Source organism: Bubalus bubalis, chromosome 13 (genome assembly GCF_019923935.1).
Source record: "Bubalus bubalis isolate 160015118507 breed Murrah chromosome 13, NDDB_SH_1, whole genome shotgun sequence".
NCBI classification, from domain to species: Eukaryota; Metazoa; Chordata; class Mammalia; order Artiodactyla; family Bovidae; genus Bubalus; species Bubalus bubalis.
In genome coordinates, this window is record NC_059169.1 from 76,191,861 (window position 1) to 76,212,239 (window position 20,379).

The 20,379-nt window shown below is 47.3% G+C and overlaps 1 protein-coding gene across 1 annotated transcript; it reads right to left on the reverse strand.

Moving 5' to 3' along the window:
* Nucleotides 1-5,489: 5,489 nt before the first annotated feature.
* LOC123328864 lies at nucleotides 5,490-16,295 on the reverse strand. Its single transcript, XM_044926893.2, has 2 exons — nucleotides 15,543-16,295; nucleotides 5,490-5,591 (listed from the first exon to the last, which is right to left on the reverse strand). The coding sequence occupies exons 1-2, from the start codon at nucleotides 16,275-16,277 to the stop codon at nucleotides 5,493-5,495; spliced, it is 834 nt and encodes a 277-aa protein (XP_044782828.2). The 5' UTR covers nucleotides 16,278-16,295; the 3' UTR covers nucleotides 5,490-5,492.
* Between the last annotated feature and the right edge of the window lie 4,084 nt (nucleotides 16,296-20,379).

Below are 20,379 nucleotides of genomic sequence, written 5' to 3' on the forward strand. Positions count from 1 at the left end.
CAATGCAGGGGGCCCGGGTTCAATCCCTGGTCATGGAACTAGATCCCACAGGCTGTGACTAAAGGAGCCGGCATGCCGCAACCAAGACCTGGGGCAGCAAAAAAAAAAAAAAAAAAAAAAATAGAGTGGAGGGCAGCAAAAAGAAAAAAAAGAGTGAGTGAGAAAGTTTTCCAAATAAACAAAAACAATGCATTTGTTTAAAAAAAAAAAAAAAAAAGAACAAGATTCTCCTCTAGAACCTCCAGAGGAATGTGGCCCTGACGGCTGACACCTTGACTGTGGCCCCAGGACACTTTTCTTGGATCTCTGCTCTGCATAACCATGAGAGAACACATTTCTGTGTCACCAAGAGTGTGGTCACTTGTTTCCATAGCACTGGGAAGCCAGTACATACACACGCACGTGAATGTGATGACATTCGTGGCGATCGATGAGACTGAGAAACGGAGGAATCCCTTCAGAGGACACAGCCCAGGCAGGCGGCTCCGCGGTGAGCATTGCAGCAGGGGCCTGTGAGCCCGGAGCAAGGCGGAGAGAGGCCGGCGGCCACGTGGAGGCTCACAGGTGGGCGGGGCTCCAGGGGCTTGGGGGGCATGTGGCTCCAGGGGCATGCGGAGCATGTGCGGAGCCAGGGAGATGGAAGCCAGGCGGCCGGGGCACAGGGCTGTGAGACGCCGTCGGAGAGACTGTGGCCACTTCATGTAGGGTCTGCTGGACAGGGTAAGGAACCTGGGATTTAGACTGATGAGCTGTGAAGACTGGAAGATTTCAGTAGAGCGATGCGATCTGCTTTCCATAGTGTAGACATCACCATGTAGAGTGGATGGTGAGAGCAAGCAGAAAGGAGAGACAGCAGTGGGATGACTATTGCAGGATTTCCGGGGCTGGGGGCAGAAATGCTAGTGGGGACCTCGGTGCCCCATCAGCTCTGGAAGCCAGCTCTGCCCCTGGGTGCCCCTATCTCAGTGACGTTAGCACCGTTTCCAGAGACCCAGCCTCCTGCTATCATTACCATCTGGTGGCCTCTGATTCTGTGACAGCCCAACTATCTCTGCCTTTCTGGCAACCCCACTTTTGCTCCGGCTCTCCTTGTAGTTTGTCTAAATGAATAGATGACAGCCCCTGGCTGTATCTAGGTCTCCCTTTTGTTGTTGTTGTTGTTCCATATTTCTGTAATTTTGTAGTTTCATGAATCCATATTTTTAAAATTGCCTTGTATTGGAGTATAGTTGTCTTAAAATGCTGTGTTAGTTTCTGCTGTGCAGCAAAGTGAATGAGCTATGTATACACATATATCCTCTTTTGTGGATTTCCTCCCCATTTAGGTCACAGCAGAGCACTGAGTAGAGTTCCCTGTGCTGTACAGTCAGTCCTCATTAGCAGGTCTCTCCCTTATTAGCTGGGTGACCTGGTAAATTACCAAACTTATCTGTTCCTCACTTTCACTATCTGTAAAATAGAGAAAACAGTCATCTCTTTTCACAGGAGTGTTGAGGGGATTACAGAAGGTAATGGATGCAAAGTGCTGAAAACCATGACTGTCTTCATAAACTTGACTATTATGTCTTCTTCGTTACCACCATCAGCATCCTAATCTGCCCTCCAGGCCCACCTCCACACCGCTGCGGGATTAATCTCTAAAGGTCTGCTTGATCAGTGTGCTCTCTTCAGTAATCTTCCATCGCCGCGGGATGCCTTCCACATGAAGCTGGAGCTGCACAGCCCGCCTTTCAGCCCTGGTTCTCTGTCAGTCTTCCCACCTCCCCACTTACTCCATACACCCAGCCAAATGGTAAACCTCACGTTCCCCCTCACTTTCACTAAACCACACAGGCTAGATTTGCTTTTTCACTTCCGAGCCTCTGCTCCTGGGGTTTCTTCCGTCCCTCCTTCCCTCCCCAGGGTGCATCCTCTGGTGCCTGCCTACATTCCATCAAAACTCAGTAACTTCTGTGCGCTTCTCAACCTTCTGTCCCTGAGTAAGCTCACTGATTTACATCTCTGTTGTTGCTCAATCTCGTCTGACTCTTTGGGACCCCACGGGCCGCAGCATGCCAGGCTTCCCTGTCTGTAGGTGAGGGTGCACCTGGAGAGCCTCCTTCCGACGAGCTCTCATTAGGAGAAAACCTGGATCAGAACACTGTAACCTGAGGCAGCGCACCGGGCCTGCTGCCACATCTTACGCCACGACAGTGAGCATCTCCCCGTGGCCTCTTGAAGGTCTCAGGGTCTGGGAGGGACAGGACAGTGAGTGTCCACTCTTCCTAAGAGTCAAGGCCCAAAGCCAGGGATGGCAAACATGCCCCTCTCCCCATGCAGTGTTCTAGAATGAGGCCGTGTGCTCTCTGCGGAAAATCCGGGCTTGTCTCACCAAGCAAACTTCATGTATGGCCTGCTGAGGTGGTCAGCCCCCCCGAAGCTCCCCTAGGGCCACAGGGTGGAGTCCATGGCCCACCCCATGCAGCAGCTGTGATGAAGAAGCAAACATCGCCGCACACCTAGGCTAAGATGTGCGTTACCAGATTCTCAAAGAAACCCTCAGAAAGGCACAGTGCGGGCGTGGGGTCCCTGTGCTGAGACCTGGGGGGTCACTGTAGGGACGGTTGTGGGGGGAGCGATTCAGGGCCAGAGCTAGGTGAGCGGGGGTGGGGAGGTGTGGCGGGACAATTCCCTCATGCAGGTCTGAAAGGTGTAGGAGAAAGAAATGTCTACCTGGAGTTTCAGCTCTAATCTTCTTTCTGTTGTTTTTCAGTCACTAAGTCATGTCTGACTCTTTGCAACCCCATGGACTGCAGCACACCAGGCTTCTCTAGCCTTCACTATCTCCCGGAGTTTGCTCAGACTCACGTCCATTGAGTCGGTGATGCCATCCAATTCAGAATATTCTGGAGGGTCTGTCTGGTCATTGTTTGTCTTGCCTCTCTTCCAGGGGCATTCTTAGCTGCGCCGTCTATGGGGCTACACAGAGTCGGACACAACTGAAGAGACTTCGCAGCAGCAGCAGCACCCAAAGCACGTGCTCATTTTCATGGAGGGAAGGAAATTTCCACCCCAAGATCAGAAGGAAGGATTGGAATGCAGAGTTTAGTTCCCTTTCTCATCATCTGGGCCCTTTGACCAAAGGAGGGGGAACTGACCTGATGGATGAGCAGAGAGAGAAATTCCTGGGTGCACATCTTACATGCCCATGGGTAGGGGTGCTTCCCTTAAAAGTAGGGTACAGGTTCAGTCCCTCTCCTTCTCTCAGGCCAATGGTCCATCATGTTCCCAGGGGGTGGAGATGGGGGTCATAGACAGGCTTGCCTTTGGGTAGGGCCAGCCAGCTATCTGCCCTCTTGAGTCCATTCTCCTCCTCCTGTGAGTCACTAGGGAGGCTGGGCTGGCCCTAGTTCTAGGGGAGGGCGCAAAAGGGCACATGTTGGTCCTGGACACTCACACTGCTGCTGTCCAGAGTGACCCAGGAGCCCTGGACTTCTCACTGAGCCCTTGCTGGGCCCACAGTCAAGTAGATCTCACCTTCTGTATCCCCGGGTAGCAACCTATACCATCTCCGGAAAGTTTAGAACCCAAATGAGACCTCCACACTGTTAACCATTCAGGACAGAACTCCACATATCTACATTGTCACCTGAGTTACTGGACTTCATGGGGGCCGAAGCATCAAGGGGTCCAGGGAGAGGTGGATCTCGTCCAGCCCTTTGAGTAGGTGACTTCTGAGATTACCTGTTGACACAGCTGCAGAGAAGAGACTCACGAATAGGAGATGGCAGGGAAAACTCCAGATCTGGGCAACAATGTGACTCAACTTCCTGATTGCCCTCCAAGGGTTGGCCAAGATGACCCTTAAGAACAGAAAATGAAGGGACGCTTTCATACCTACATAATGCATCTAATCCCTTCTCTAGATCATAAACTCTTTATAATCTGGAGCTCTGTTTGACTTATCTTTGCATTCAACTGTCAAGCATTGAGCCTGGCATAAGGTAGGAAGTTAAAACCTGGATTGAGTAAGATATGTCTGTGGATGATAAACTTAAGGATGAGGCTGATGGTGTGCGCTCTCTCAGGGTCTAAAAAAAAGGAAATCTCCCAAAATGTCACTGCTGATCTCCTTTGAGTAAGAAGTAAATGATGGCACCCAATGGAACCAGAATCTTTAAGTACAAAGAATAGATAAACTGTGAAAAGAAGGACAAAGTCATTCAAGGATTTGGGACCCTTTCTAACTCGTTTGTTTTTCTTTCTCTTATCTCCCATATATTTTCTTGTACATCTTCAATAAGTGATTGCAATATGGATCCTTATTAACCCTTTACTCTGATGTTTTTGGTTCATTTAGGAACACACATGCAAACATATATGTGCGATGGTCCCTCTCAACTGAGTATCGGAGAAGGCAACGGCAGCCCACTCCAGTGCTCTTGCCTGGAAAATCCCATGGACGGAGGAGCCTGGCAGGCTGCAGTCCATGGGGTCGCGAAGAGTCGGACGTGACTGAAGCGACTTAGCAGCAGCAGCAGCAGCAGCAGCAGCAGCAACCGAGTATCTGCTAAATTGCTACTCAGAAACAAAGATCCAATGAGATTAATATCATACATCTCTTCCAAGGCACAGGGTCCCTCCTGTTGTGGCCTCCTAGGTGCCCAGCGGTTACCCAGATGCCAGCTGTTTCCCAGCCATTAAGAACCAGGTAAGTTAAATTGATGATCTGAGATTCTGCCTTGGGGCATTAACCTCAGTCAATTATTGAAGTTACTGCTAGTTTTGAAGTAGTGTTTGCTTTAAATCTCCACTAATGTAAATCTCACAGGCAGGGAGGGTCCCTCAGCAGCCATTCTAGCTCCAGTGAGAAACCAGAAAAGATGCTAAGAAGTTAAAGAGGTGGTGAAGACCAAGGTCTCTTGTTTGACCAACGCAGCAGTCCTCTTCAACCTCAGAGACAAGATACAGACTTTTGTTTCACTCGTTTTGTGGAGGAAAGCCACTACTTAGGGTTTCAAAGTATGGCATAATATTCATTTCTGCAAATTGTAAATGAGATTATATAGTGTTATAAATAAAATACATACATCAATCTAGGCAGTCATTTCTCCCTTGTTAATTCTAACATTTTATTTGTATTTAATATACCACGGAGATCTAAACTCCTAAAATGTATTCATTCAACCCATATTTACTAGTGTGCTCTGTGGTCTGTGTTAGGCAGTGGGCTCTAGGGATGCTTACGAGCTCCTAGGCTCTTGAATGAGATCAAAGTTGCTCACAAGTAAATGCAGTCGTGGTTCTGCTGTACGGGTCATAAGGTCAAACCGTTCGTTTGCCAGGGCTGCTATAACAAGTACCGCAAACCGGGAGGCTTAAAAAAACAGACGTTTGTTCTCTTAGAATTCTGCAGGCTGGAAGTCTAAACCCGAGATTCCAGCAGGGCCGTGCTCTCTCTGAAGCCCCTTGGGGAGGGTCCATTTCTTTTTCTCCTTAATTTCTGTTTGCTGTCAGCCGTCCTCAGCACTCCTTAGCGTGGAGGTGTCGCTCCAGGCTCTGCCTTTATCATCGTGTGGGGTTCTCCCTGCGTGTTTCTCTCCGTACTTGGCCTTTTTGGAAGAACACCAGTCGCAATACGTTAGGGGCCCACCCTACTCCAGTATGACTCCATCTTAACTGATTTCATCTGCAATGACTCTTGTTTCCAAACACGGTCACATATGCGCGGGGGGGGGGGGGGGGTGGGGGTGGGACTTCAACACCCCTTTTGTGGGGGACACAGTTCAACCTGTAACACAGGGATCTTTAAAGCTTGATGCACTCTTGTGAATGAGGGAAAAGCATTAAAACCTTCTGTGTGTGTGTGAATCAGGGCATGAAGGCAATCTGGCCTGTCTTGCCAACAGGTTGGGATTCCCCGCTGATTCTGGTGAGACCTCTGTCCTCTGAGCAGCAGGGAAGCCCTTCCAGAAAGCAGTGGCGTCCACCCACTGGGACCATGGGCCCCTCTCCTCTCTCTCTCTCTTTTCTTTTCCACAATCATATCTTATTTCAAACCCTTGAATGTACTCTTTCAACATTAACCAATCCTTTCCCAGGGGCCTTGAAACGTTCCAATTCCAGTAACTACTAATTTGAACAAAATTGCGTGAGGAAGCCTGCTGTGGGCAGGCTCCTCGGACAGGTGACTGCAGACAAGGAGGTTTCCTGTACGAACTAAAAGCTCACCCCCGCTCATGAGCACACCAAAATCACAAATACCCGCCAAACAACCACTGACACAAAAGATCGGAAGCTGCCCCCCAAAAGATATTCTATATCCAAAGACATAATGCAGACATCACAACAAGCTGGTGGGAGGGGCGCATGTGCCACCTAATCAGATTCTACGCCCCCTGGGTGGGTGACCCACAAACTGGAAAACAATATCACAGAAGTTCTCCCATACAAGTGGGAACGCCAAGCCCCTCAAAAGTCTCCCCAGCTGAGGGCTCTGGCGTTGGAAGGACGAGCCCCCGGAGCACTCGGCTTGGAAGGTCAGTGGGGTTTGCGCACAGGAGCACAGCAGGGCTGGGGAAAACAGACTCCACTCTTGGAGGTGCACCCAAGGTGCACTGGGCCAGCGAGAAGCAGTGGCCTCACGGGAGCCGGGCAGACACATCTGCTGGCCTCAGGGGGCTCCCAGTGGCGGGGAGCAGGGCGCAGCTGTGCCTCTTCCTGGGGACATGGACACAGCTGGTGGAGATACCAGGGAGTATCTGTCTACGTGAACTCTGGCCCAGGGCAGACACCTTGCTTGACTCCTTGACACTTTTGGAGACCTGGCCCACCCAACAGCCTGCAGGCTCCAGTTCTGGGAAAACTCAGGTCAAACAACCAATGCGGTAGGAACCCAGCCCCACCCATGAGCAGACAGGCTGCTTAAAGACTTCCTAAAGCCACAGCTGAGTCTAGACACAGACCTGCCCACCAGAAGGCCAAGAGTCAGCTTCACCCACAAGGGGGCAGACACCAGAAGCAAGAGAACTCCAGTCCAGCGGCATGAGGAGCCAAGTCAGCAAATGCAGAGGAGAACCTCCCCTGGGACCAGCTGGTCCCTGTCTTTTGGGCGATAAGAGGGGACAACAGAGGAGTGCACTGCTGGGACACACAGGGCATCCCCTACAGAGAGTCTCCTCTCCAAGGTCAAGAAACACAACTAACCTAGTCCACTCATAAAAATACACACAGACATTGAAGCAAAATGAGATGGCAAAGGAATATGTCCCAAATGGAAGAACAAGATAAAACCCCAGAAGAACTAAATGAAGTGAACATAGTCAATCTACCCGAGAAAGGGTTTACAGCAAAGATGATCTAAGAACTCAGGAAAAATTCCAATGGATGCACTCTAGCAAGAAGTTACAAGGAGCCTTCAGCGAAGAGGGCTATCTGGACCTTCTAGGGGAGGGCCACCTTCAGGCTCAGAACCAGAGTTCTCCTTGAGGGAGGAGTTCATGAGATCAAGAATGAGAAAAGCCCTTTGCAAACTCTGATAACTAACAATGGGTTATTTTGATGATCTTCATGTCCTGTAGCACCTAGAACAGTGTGGTCATTACCAGCTAAAAGCTCCTGCTGAAATTCCCCACGAGGAACCAGGGGACAGTGAAGTTAGGACTCTGGCCACAGAGAGGGCCCTAAGTGCAGAGACCAAGAGCTCTGGTGGAAAAGCTCTCTAGCCTGCTCTCTGCTCCTGTCCCCACTCTCAGTTCAGCCTAATTATCACGTGTTTATGAAGCTAACACGTTAGTGTTTGAGAAGCAAAAACCAGAAAAGTGTTGACATCAGGATGATGATGTCCATGACTCCAAAGAGGAACATCAGGGCAGACACCACTTCCTACAGCCCTTATGCTGAGTGTGAGACCGCATCTTCAAGATAACCTCATAGTCACTCTCTGAATAGCACCTTCTCAAAATCTATGTGATAAGATATATGTATAAATACCCACAGATAATATATAGATATAGATATAAATATAATGTATTTATAATATATAGATATAGATAATATATAGCTATAGATAGAATTATAGAATATAGTTATATATTCAGTAACAATTATATGCAATTGTTATAATATGTATTATAAATATATTTAATATAATATGTAATTTAATCTAATTTTATTATGCTATTATAATACACAAGGAACACATGTATACCTGTGGTGGATTCATTTTGATATTTGGCAAAACTAATACAATTATGTAAAATTTAAAAATAAAATAAAATTTAAAAAAAGAAATGTTAGTATGATATAATATATATAAGTAATATATATTTATAAATTTATTATATATTATACTTTAAGTTCAGTTCAGTTGCTCAGTCATGTCTGACTCTTTGCGACCCCATGAATCACAGCACGCCAGGCCTCCCTGTCCATTACCAACTCCCAGAGTTCACTCAAACTCATGTCCATCAAGTCTGTGATGCTATCCAGCTATCTCATCCTCTGTCGTCCCCTTCTCCTCCTGCTCCCAATCCCTCCCAGCATCAGGGTCTTTTCCAATGAGTCAGCTCTTCACATCAGTTGGCCAAAATATTGGAGTTTCAGCATCAGTCCCTTCAATGAACACCCAGGACTAATCTCTTTTAGGATGGACTGGTTGGATCTCCTTGCAGTCCAAGGGACTCTCAATAGTCTTCTCCAACACCACAGTTCAAAAGCATCAATTCTTCAGTGCTCAGCTTTCTTCACAGTCCAACTCTCACATCCATACATGGCCACTGGAAAAACCATAGCCTTGACTAGACGGACCTTTGTTGGCAAAGTAATGTCTCTGGTTTTGAATATGCTATCTAGGTGGGTCATAACTTTCCTTCCAAGGAGTAAGTGTCTTTTAATTTCATGGCTGCAATCACCATCTGCAGTGATTTTGGAGCTCAAAAAAATAAAGTCTGACACTGTTTCCACTGTTTCCCCATCCATCTGCCATTAAGCGATGGGACCAGATGCCATGATCTTCATTTTCTGAGTGTTGAGCTTTAAGCCAACTTTTTCACTCTCCTCTTTCACTTTCATCAAGAGGTTTTTCAGTTCCTCTTCACTTTCTGCCATAAGGGTGGTGTCATCTGCATATCTGAGGTTATTGATATTTCTCCCGGCAGTCTTGATTCCAGCTTGTGCTTCTTCCAGCCCAGCGTTTCTCATGATGTACTCTGCATAGAAGTTAAATAAGCAGGGTGACAATATACAGCCTTGACGTACTCCTTTTCCTATTTGAAACCAGTCTGTTGTTCCATGTCCAGTTCTAACTGTTGCTTCCTGACCTGCATATAGGTTTCTCAAGAGGTAGGTCAAACTATAATATAAAATTTAATACAATTTTATGATACAAACTTTTAATTTAATACTACTATTTTCTGGAGAATGGGTACGCACTCCAGTGTTCTGGCCTGGAGAATTCCATGGACTATACAGTCCATGGGGTCACAAACAGTCGGACATGACCAAGCGATTTTCACTCACTATAATTATATATATATATATTTTTTCCAATTACTTTTTTTTCCTTTGGCCATGTTGAGTGGCTTGCAGGATCCTAGTTCCCTGACCAGGGATCAAACCTGGGCCCCAGTACTGGAAGTATGGAGTCCTAACCACTGGACCACCAAGGAATTCCCTTTTCTTCAATTTATAAAGTTTTTTCAGTGTGCATGGCCAAGCGCATGGCAGTAACAGACTCATAACCAAGTTCTGCCCAGGGCCTGAAGCCCCCATGACCTCACAACAAGGCTGTCCCAAAGCTTTCTCTAGTAAGGTGCTCAAACCACACTCAGCTGCCTGCCAAGCTCAGGCTTTCAGAAATGGCAAGTTGTGAAAAAGAAAGTCTGGGGCAGGATTAGTGTCCCTGGTCTTGACTGGAAGTTTCTTCAACATTACTTAGAAACTTCTTGAAGTTTCTCCAATATTCCTTAGCCATGTTTCACAGGCTAGCTTAAAAAATAAAGTCAAACCTCTCGAGGAAAACACAACATTCTCCCAAATACAAAACGTGTACAAAATATTAATCTCTGACTTTAATTGTTGGAAGTTCTTTCCCCCCCAGTAACTATCCATAAAGCCCTCAAGATGGGAATTAAGAACCATTCTCCATTTCTTCCCAGCAGATTCCAGCACTTTATTTTAAAATTCTGAACCTTGCAGCCTCCACCCTAGCAACATACAGCATTAAACCAACAGCAGCAGCGGTTCAAGCTTCAAACCCCTCACGCAGGATGTGGAGACAAATACATCCAAAACCTACTCCGTGACAGATCCTACACAAGACCCCCGGAATAATCCATGCTCTCATCCTCAAGGTGGCCTCTAACAAAATTTATGTCCAGGCATAACAAGCTCATATTTTCTAATCCAAATTGCAGTGCAAATCCAAAGAATGTATTCATTTGCATGAAATATTCTTTCCAAGAAGTTCCTCCCAGGTGTGGAATTTTAAATGTGCTTCTCTCAACAGGCAAGGCAGACAAATGGCTTTGGCTGGTCAAGGGTTATATTTCACACAACCAGGATATTTCAAATGGTTTCTTATTTCATGGGATCAATAAACAGCCTGGCTCATATGCATAAACCTGTCTGAGCCTCACCCATGCTAACACAGGCCATTTCTTGACCGTCTCCCAAGATGGAGCCTTAAAAAATCCTGACACCACTGAAATATATACTGTAACGAAAACAATAAAAGGATGAAGATGACAGAGACAAACTCAGCACTGGACGTGCCCTCAAGAGAGTTGTTCGGTGCAGTTCAGGCTCTGCTTCTTGTGCAGAAGAAACACAGACCAAATTTAACTCTGTCAGCAAGAACAAGTCCCGACTTTTAACACAGTCATCTTTGCCCCAGATAGGACCTGAAAGAAAAATAGCCTGTGGGAGATGAATTAATGTGGCAGGGCAATCACTGTTAGTCATAAAACCCCATTGAAGGACCTCGGATCTGCAGAAGAACACAAACGCCAGGAGCGTTTAAAGGCTGGATCTCCATATACACACTTCCTTCGTGTTTGAGCTCCCGGTGGCTAGGCTGGGAACGCATTCAACCCTCTTAGCCAATACCTGTCCATGAACACCAGTTACCGGCTTCATGGCCCGTTCATCCCCAAGGGGCCAGAGGACATGGGGACTCCCACATTTCCCTCGATGACCACATTTCCTTCTGGAAGCAGAATCAAGGGACGACGTACCATCTACTTCCTGAAAGAAGTTTTCTGGGAATATGTACTCTTTTCAAAAACAGGGTGACTTTCTAAGAAGTTTTTGTGAGAAGACAGGATCAGAGCTAATCTGCCATCCTCCTTCACTGGCATATTTTTCAATCTTCTCTTGACACTCCATCCCTGTATTGCTGTGACTGAAAACATTGGGTTGGCCAATAAGATGTTGTGGAAAAACCCCAACTTTTGGCCAACCCAATCCATCAGCCTTAAGATCCTAAATCTGGGAAGTGAGGCCTTCCATTGGGCTCACTCTGCCACTACCTTTCCATCAGATCACAAGGAAGGGCAGTTGAGAAGACCATCTTGGACTTCTGCAAATATATGCATCCTGGCATCCCTGCTGCTCCAACCTTTTGACCCCAGAAGATTCCTTTATAAGTACTGTGCTGTGCTTAGTTACTCAGTCGTGTCCGAGTCTTTGCGACATGGGCTCCTCTGTCCATGGAATTCTCCAGGCAAAAACACTGGAGTGGGTTGCCATGCCCTCTTCCAGGAGATCTTCCCAACCCAGGGATTGAACCCAGGTCTCCTGCATTACAGGCAGATTCTTTACCATTTGAGCCACCAGGGAAGCCCTTATCAGTACTGGTGTTGGCCAGTTAGCTGCGTGACCATCGAAGACAGGAAAATAGAAAACTCAGTGTAAGAAAATAGATAGGAGTGCAGAAGGCCAGCAGTGACAAATGCCACACACCAACACAACAGCATTCTTGGACTCCCTAAACAAATGGGAAAAGAGAATTGGAAATAATAGTATCCAACAGCAGATATTTACTGAGAGTCTACTGTGTGCCAAACAGTACTCTGGTCCCTCAATGTAGAGAGACACACACTTGATAGAAAGAAGGCTTTGACCTTGAGGACTTTGAGGATAAGTAGAAAGGTGGGTGTTTTTACAGCACAATGGCAGAGGCTCTGCGACACAGGCGGAACGGAAACCCTGTGAGAGCAGAGAGAAGTAGCTGAGGTTTTCTAAGCAACCAGAGACAGGTTCTCAGAGGATGTTGATCAGTTACAACTTTTCCTTTTGGCCACACCCAGCAGCTTGCAGGATCCTTGTTCCCTGACCAGGGATCAAACCCAGGCCCACCGCAGGGAGAGCACCAAGTCCTAACCACTGGACAACCAGGTAATTCAGAATTTTCAAGGACAAGCTGGCCTGACAAACCAGCTGTGTGTGTATGCAGCTTAACCAGCTCCTTAAGCCAGCATGAGTGTTACAAGTCAAACTGATCTGGGTTTAAACCAAGGCTCTGACCCACTGGCAGGTTTCCCTGGTGGCTCAGATGCTAAAAAATCTGCCTGCAATGCAGGAGACATGGGTTTGATCCCTTGGTTGGGAAGATTCCCCTGGAGAAAGGAATGACTACCTACTCCAGTATTCTTACCTGGAGAATTCTACGGACAGAGGAGCCTGGTGGGCTACAGTCCACCGGGTCACAGAGAGTCAGGACACGACTGGGTAACACTGACGCGCTGGCAGGCTGTGTGGTCCCGAGCAAATCACTGAGCCTCAGTGAGTCCCGAGTTCTAAATCTGCACAATGAGGAGAATCCTACCTCTCTCATAGAATTCTTCTAAGGATATGACCTCACAAAACGTACAAAATGCTCACTACAGAGTCCAACACATCTGAGACTTTCAGTGCAAATTCTATTGTTTTTTTCTGTCTTTGTGTTTTGGTTCTTGAACTGAACGGATCACATTTAAAAGAGAGAGTCCCAAAGGAGAGAAGACCGCTAGAGATTTTTTCCCCGCTCTCAATTTTGCGTTAAAAAAAAAGAAAAGAAAACAAAACCAAGAACATGATGCAGATCCCCAAGGCATTGCATTAGTAAAAGGAAAGAACTCGAACTTACTGCTCTTTCCTCTGAGCCTGTTAAGAGTCTAAGGGGTGTCTGAAGAGTTCTCCATGAAGACACAGGCTGCCAACAACATCTCATTTCAGTATGCCTGATTGGGTGATGACAGCCCGCTTGCACAAGCGATACTGATTTAGGATAGTAGACTGTGTATTCCCCACTCTGCACATCAGGACCCATATTGATTCTCAGGGCTGCCACTGTTTTGCTGGCAAAATCAGGATTCCTATTCTATGCCTAGAGAGGCAGAGGCAGACGGGGGCCTGCTGGTAGTTCTCTGGGGCAACTCAGAGGCTGGAGCTATTAGCTGAGCCGGCACCGGGGGAGGCCAAGGAATCAACTCCCCGGGGGCAGAGCTGCCCAGGCCAATTAGTGTAACAGGAGGGAACTCTGGCCTGGTGTCCATAGCATCGCAGAGCAGCATTGATTCAGCTTCACATCCTAGGCTTTACAGACTTAAATAAAAAGATACCTGATGTCAAGTTAAAATTTAATTTCATATAAAAAATGAATTTTCTGAAGTGTAAGTATATCCCCAATATTGCATGAGACATAACACTGCACTATACTAAAAACTGTCCATTGTCTATCTGAAATTTATATGTACCTGTATTTAAGCCTCAAGTATTTCGTGGGGCATATTTATATTGAAAATTATTCACTGTTTATCTGAAATCCAAATTTAAGTGGGTCTCCTGTTATGTCACATCTGGCAGGGCTTCCACCTGCACATCTCAGGCATGAAGGAAACCGGCAGGGCTCTGTCTGAAGCACCCTCAGGAAAAAGTCCACACTTCTCCAGCTGGCACGCCAAGGGTTCCACGGTCTGGCTCACTCTTTGCCACCCTTTCCTTACTCTTTCCCAACAAGGCCACTCCATTCCAGCTGAGATCGTCCTATTTCTGACCTCCGAATGGGTCCAAAATGTCTTACCATCCCTCACTCAGGGACACAGACTTGAAACGCCCTCCTAGCTCCTGTTCACAGACCCACATCGCCCCCCAGGTTTCAGGACCCGCTCCGATTTCCCCTCTTCTCTAAGGATTCTAACCACACGCACCCCGCCCCCCATAACCCCAAGGCAACAACTTCCTTCTGGGAACTTGGTGCTTTCTCCTCCATTCACTTGGCCTTGGGTCACGTGGTAAGTTTCCCGTTTCCCGGCAAATGTGAAAGATGGCTGTAATCTACAAGGTAAGACATGACTCAAGCCTTTCTTCTTCCGCGTCTGTTATGTGCTCCCACGCGCCTGGCTGGTGGATCAAGTAATCCCAGGTTCCGTGGGGGCTCCCAAGATGCCACCACACGTGACTCCCAGGCTTGCAGCACGTGGGGGTCAGGGTGGGGCAGGGAGCCACGCTCAGCCCTCAAGTCTGAAAATGCCTGCCGTCACCGAGTCCCGCTGTAGAAACGCGGATGAACACATTCATATCGAGCTTTTACCGCTCTGAAACAAAGCACCACCTTGGAGGAGCCTCCATCTTCAGAAAGAAACCAGAGCCCTTCCCAGTGATCGTGGACCCTCCCTGGTCCCCTTTCCTTCCCCTCTTTCTTGGGGTGTCTCCATTGCCAACCTTCACTCACGGCGGCGCCCCAGTGCATGCTTCCAACAACACAGCATGCACGCGCCCTCGCCATGGTCTCCACCTTCGCTCTCCCTCTGCCTGAGCCATTCTCCGCTCTGGTACCCACACAGCTCAGTCTCCCCACTTTCAGGTCCTCACATAGTGTCAGTTCAGCGAGGTCTGTGCCGACCGCCTTGTTTATAACCGCAGGATCCTCCCCAGAAACCTCCATCTCGGCTTTTTTCTCCTTGGCACTTATCAGGGAAAGTGAAGTCGCTTGGTCGTGTCCGACTCTGCGATCCCATGGACTGTAGTCTACCAGGCTTCTCTGTCCATGGGATTTTCCAGGCAAGAGTACTGGAGTGGGTTGCCATTTCCTTCTCCAGGGGATCTTCCTGACCCAGGGATCGAACCCAGGTCTCTTGCATTGCAGGCAGACGCTTTACCCTCTGAGCCACCAGGTAAGCCCTATCATCAGGGAACATACATTTTTTTTTTTTTAACTAGCTTTTCTTTACTATCACTCTCCACACTGGAACATAAACTCCCTGAGAACAGAGATGTTTTAATTTGTTTTGTTTCACTGTTGTATTCCTAGTGTCCAAGAGATAATAGTCAATAAATATTTGAGTAAGTCTATTCCTGTGTATTACACTATACAAAAACTTATAAAAAATCTGTAACCCCACCTAGTTTATTTCGTGACATCCACAGAATGCCCACCCCCACCTCTAGGGGACTATATTCTAGTGAATGAAGAATGGATGATCTAACAGACAAAGGGAGTGCCTCAGCGTCCTAAATACAAAACAGGTGCTTGGTGAGTACTCGCTGATGGAGTGAAAAAGGCAAATTCTAAAAACACTTACCTCCTTAGAGAGGAGAGAATCCTGGAGAAAACCGTGCTGACTTCTGCAGCGGTGAAGACACCATGGGGAGTAACTTCCTCCCGGAGAGGTCGCCCGCCCCCTTTGCCACGTGCCCTTGACCAGAAGTGAACACGGAGCTTCAGCCTCAGGCCGCGGAGCACAGTGAACTGGCCCGGATGGGGATTGAACCCAGACGGTGGCCTTATTAGCACCAGCTGCAAGCAACCAGACCCACAGCGACTCTGCAACACAGGAAATCCTAGGACGCGGGGCCAGGAGCGTGAAGCAACCAGCACACCTGTAAACACTGAAATATTCACAGGAGACGCAGGGTGTAGCGAGACTGCAAGAGGAGGGTAGGGAGTGCGGGCGGGGCTCCGGCCTGCCTGCCTTGGCGCCTGGGGGGCCCCGCCTCTGCGCGTGTTCAAGGCGGGCCTGAGGGCTCCCCGGCTGAGGACCAAGCAATCTGTGCAGTTTCGCTGCAGTTGCTGTTTTTCTGTTGGCTATTAAAAGAAAGTTCTGTTTTAGGAGAAACACCTTGCAAACACCTTGGACGCTAGGAGACTTAATTTTCTCCCTGTTGACCCTTAGCAGATGTATCAAAGGCTCTTTATTTCTTTTTGGTCTTTTCGGCCAAGCCTCACAGCATTTATGATTATAAGTGAGAAATAGATTTAAGGGCCTAGATCTGATAGATAGAGTGCCTGATGAACTATGGAATGAGGTTCGTGACATTGTACAGGAGACAGGGATAAAGACCATCCCCATGGAAAAGAAATGCAAAAAGGCAAAATGGTTGTCTGAGGACGCCTTACAAATAGCTGTGAAAAGAAGAGAAGTGAAAAGGAAAGATATAAACATCTGAATGCAGAGTTCCAAAGAATAGCAATAGATAAGAAAGCCTTCTTCAGTGATCAATGCAAAGAAATAGAGGAAAACAACAGAATGGGAAAGACTAGAGATCTCTTCAAGAAAATCAGAGAAAAAAAAAAAAGAAAGAAAATCAGAGATACCAAGGGAACACTTCATGCAAAGATGGGCTCGATAAAGGACAGAAATGGTATGGACCTAACAGAAGCAGAAGATATTAAGAAGAGATGGCAAGAATACACAGAAGAACTGTACAAAAAAACATCTTCATGACCCAGATAATCACGATGGTGTGATCACTCACCTACAGCCAGACATCCTGGAATGTTAAGTCAAGTGGGCCTTAGAAAGCATCACTACGAACAAAGCTAGTGGAGGTGATGGAATTCCAGTTGAGCTATTTCAAATCCTGAAAGATGATGCTGTGAAAGTGCTGCACTCAACATGCCAGCAAATTTGGAAAACTCAGCAGTGGCCACAGGACTGGAAAAGGGCAGTTTTCATTCCAATCCCAAAGAAAGGCAATGCCAAAGAATGCTCAAACTACCACACAATTGTACTCATCTCACATGCTAGTAAAGTAATGCTCAAAATTCTCCAAGCCAGGCTTCAGCAATGTGTGAAACATGAACTTCCTGATGTTCAAGCTGGTTTTAGAAAAGGCAGAGGAACCAGAGATCAAATTGCCAACATCCGATGGATCATGGAAAAAGCAAGAGAGTTCCAGAAAAACATCTATTTCTGCTTTATTGACTACGCCAAAGCCTTTGACTGTGTGGATCACAAGAAACTGTGGAAAATTCTGAAAGAGATGGGAATACCAGACCACCTGATCTGCCTCTTGAGAAATTTGTATGCGGGTCAGGAAGCAACAGTTAGAACTGGACATGGGACAATAGACTGGTTCCAAATAGGAAAAGGAGTACATCAAGGCTGTATATAGTCACCCTGTTTATTTAACTTATATGCAGAGTACATCATGAGAAACGCTGGACTGGAAGAAACACAAGCTGGAATCAAGATTGCCGGGAGAAATATCAATAACCTCAGATATGCAGATGACACCACCCTTATGGCAGAAAGTGAAGAGGAACTAAAAAGTCTCTTGATGAAAGTGAAAATGGAGAGTGAAAAAGTTGGCTTAAAGCTCAACATTCAGAAAATGAAGATCATGGCATCCGGTCCCATCATTTCATGGGAAATAGAGGGGGAAACAGTGGAAACAATGTCAGACTTTATTTTTCTGGGCTCCCAAATCACTGCAGATGGTGACTGCAGCCATGAAATTAAAAGACGCTTACTCCTTGGAAGGAAAGTTATGACCAAACTAGATAGCATATTCAAAAGCAGAGACATTACTTTGCCAACAAAGGTTCGTCTAGTCAAGGCTATGGTTTTTCCAGTGGTCATGTATGGATGTGAGAGTTGGACTATGAAGAAGGCTGAGTGCCAAAGAATTGATGCTTTTGAACTGTGGTGTTGGAGAAGACTCTTGAGAGTCCCTTGGACTGCAAGGAGATCCAACCAGTCCATTCTGAAGGAGATCAGCCCTGGGATTTCTTTGGAGCGAATGATGCTAAAGCTGAAAGTCCAGTACTTTGGCCACCTCATGCGAAGAGTTGACTCATTGGAAAAGACTCTGATGCTGGGAGGGATTGGGGGCAGGAGGAGAAGGGGACGACAGAGGATGAGATGGCTGGATGGCATCATGATTCGATGGACATGAGTCTCAGTGAACTCCGGGAGTTGGTGATGGACAGGGAGGCCTGGTGTGCTGCAATTCATGGGGTCGCAAAGAGTCGGACACGACTGAGTGACTGATCTGATCTGACCTGATCACAGCATTTAGGATCTTCATTCCCGGACCAGGGATGGAAGCCGTGCCCCCTGCAGTGGAAGTGGGCATCTTAACCACTGGACCACCAGGGAAGCCTCCCCATTACTCTATTTCTAAAAAGTGGTTAAGGCAACCTTCTTCAAACCTCAGCCTTGGCAGCCTCCCCAGGTGGCTGTAAAGTCAGGGATCATTTAGCAAGTGAAGGGGAGTCTTCAGATTCCCTCAGAGAGAAGGGCCATGCCCTTCACCACCCACTCCTTCGCCTATAAAGTGTTCAGAGAACCTTGCCCGACCCTGAATCTGATTCATCCAGGTGGTTTTCTTGGTACCCCCCCCCCCATACAGATCCAGAGGCGAGGATGACATTGCAGCTACTTTGTTTGGGAAGTGAAATCCTGGAGAGGTGGGAGTGAGAGGGCTAAAGGGGGACAAGGCAGGGAGGACAAGAAGCAGCGTGACACCAGGGTGCTGCCCTGCACACCGTTTCTCAGTGAGGGGCTGACTCTGCCTGCATCTTTGGAAATAAGGTGGTCACCAAGAGGGTCTTAGGAGGCCTGCAGGGTTTGTCTCCAGTACAGTGGGGATCTCAGAGTTCTTCCTACTTCCAAACTTAGGATAAAACTGCTATACAGAATACTTGGTGGGATCCGTTTGTCATGACTTCTGGCTATGAGTTTCTTCATTTAACTGCAAATCAGGTCTGAGGTTCACCTGGAGTGATTCTGCCGGATGGCCACCCTTGCCCCCTTATGCCCCACATGATTTAGCTCTTTTAAGAAACCATTTTTCCAGATCCCTCTTCCTTTGACCCAAGCAGCAGCTTTTCCCTTCCCTCCTACTCGCTCCTCAGTAGAGGACCGAAGGTCTCCAAGGTTCCAGTGAGGTCCTGGTTTCAACACTGTGGCTCTGAGTGATACACAAGCATGGAGAAAGACCACTCAGCCTCTCAAGGGAGGAATTGCAATCGAGGTGGCTCCAGTGGGAAATGGATCCCAGCTGGGACAAGAGATGGGGAGAATTTGGCAGTGGCCCATCTAGGGCTGTGGTCTGTCTCTCCTCTTCATAGCCTCCATGTTCCCTGAGGCTTGAGTGCCATGATTTTCACCAAAGTCTCTGACTAGAAGTCCAGTCCAGGGATTTCCCTGGTGGTCCAGTGGCTAAGACTCTGCTCCCAGTGCAGGGGACACAGGTTCAGTCCAGTGGAGGAACTAGATCCCACATGCTGCAACTAAAGAGCCCACAATCCACAGCTAAGACCTGGAGCAGCCAAATAAATAAATATTCAAGAAAAAAAAGTCCGGTCCAGAACGTTATCACAGCATCCCTGTGAAGGGCTGGTGAGATACTTCAGTGACATGGCAAGTCACTGATATCCATGGTTCTCCAGAACATTAGATACAAGACAGAGGAGGTGGTTCCAGATCTATTCAGCAATTCCTTTCAAAAAGATGATGGAATATGCATGTTTTTCTGGAGAGAATATATATTTTCCTACCATTTTCTACAGACCATTTATTGCTTTGCATTGGATCACACCTAAGTAGGGGTGTGTCTGTATGGTGTGTGTGTGTGTTATTAGGGATTATGAGCTCAAATAATGAAGTGTTAAAGTGAAAGTGTTGTGTTTGACTCTCTGCAACCCCATGGATTGTAGCCTTCCAGGCTCCTCTGTCCATGAAATTCTCCAGGCAAGAATACTGGAGTGGGTTGACATTCCCTTCTCCAGGGGATCTTCCCAACCCAGGGACTAAACCTGAGTCTCCCACATTGCAGGTAGAGTCTCTACCAGCTGAGCCACCAGGGAAGCCCCTCAAATAATGAAGCAGGAATAAAATCTGAAAAAAAAAAAAAAAATTCTTTACCCCAGTCCCATGACAGCACAAAGCAAATCAGTGCTGTAGGGTATTTCAGAGGCAGCAGATGAACAAAAATCTCTCTGCCATCACTCTGTGCTCAGAAGACACGGGGACCCTTCCTGCCCTTTACCTCTTCTGCCTACAAGACCCATTATAATGCTTTTTTCAGGAGGAATGAGAAATTAATTTGGTTTCCCTGCATCTTGTTCTATTTTTATCTAAGTTTGAACTGTTCATTCAAAAATAGAAACAAAGGATCAGGCAAGATGCATGC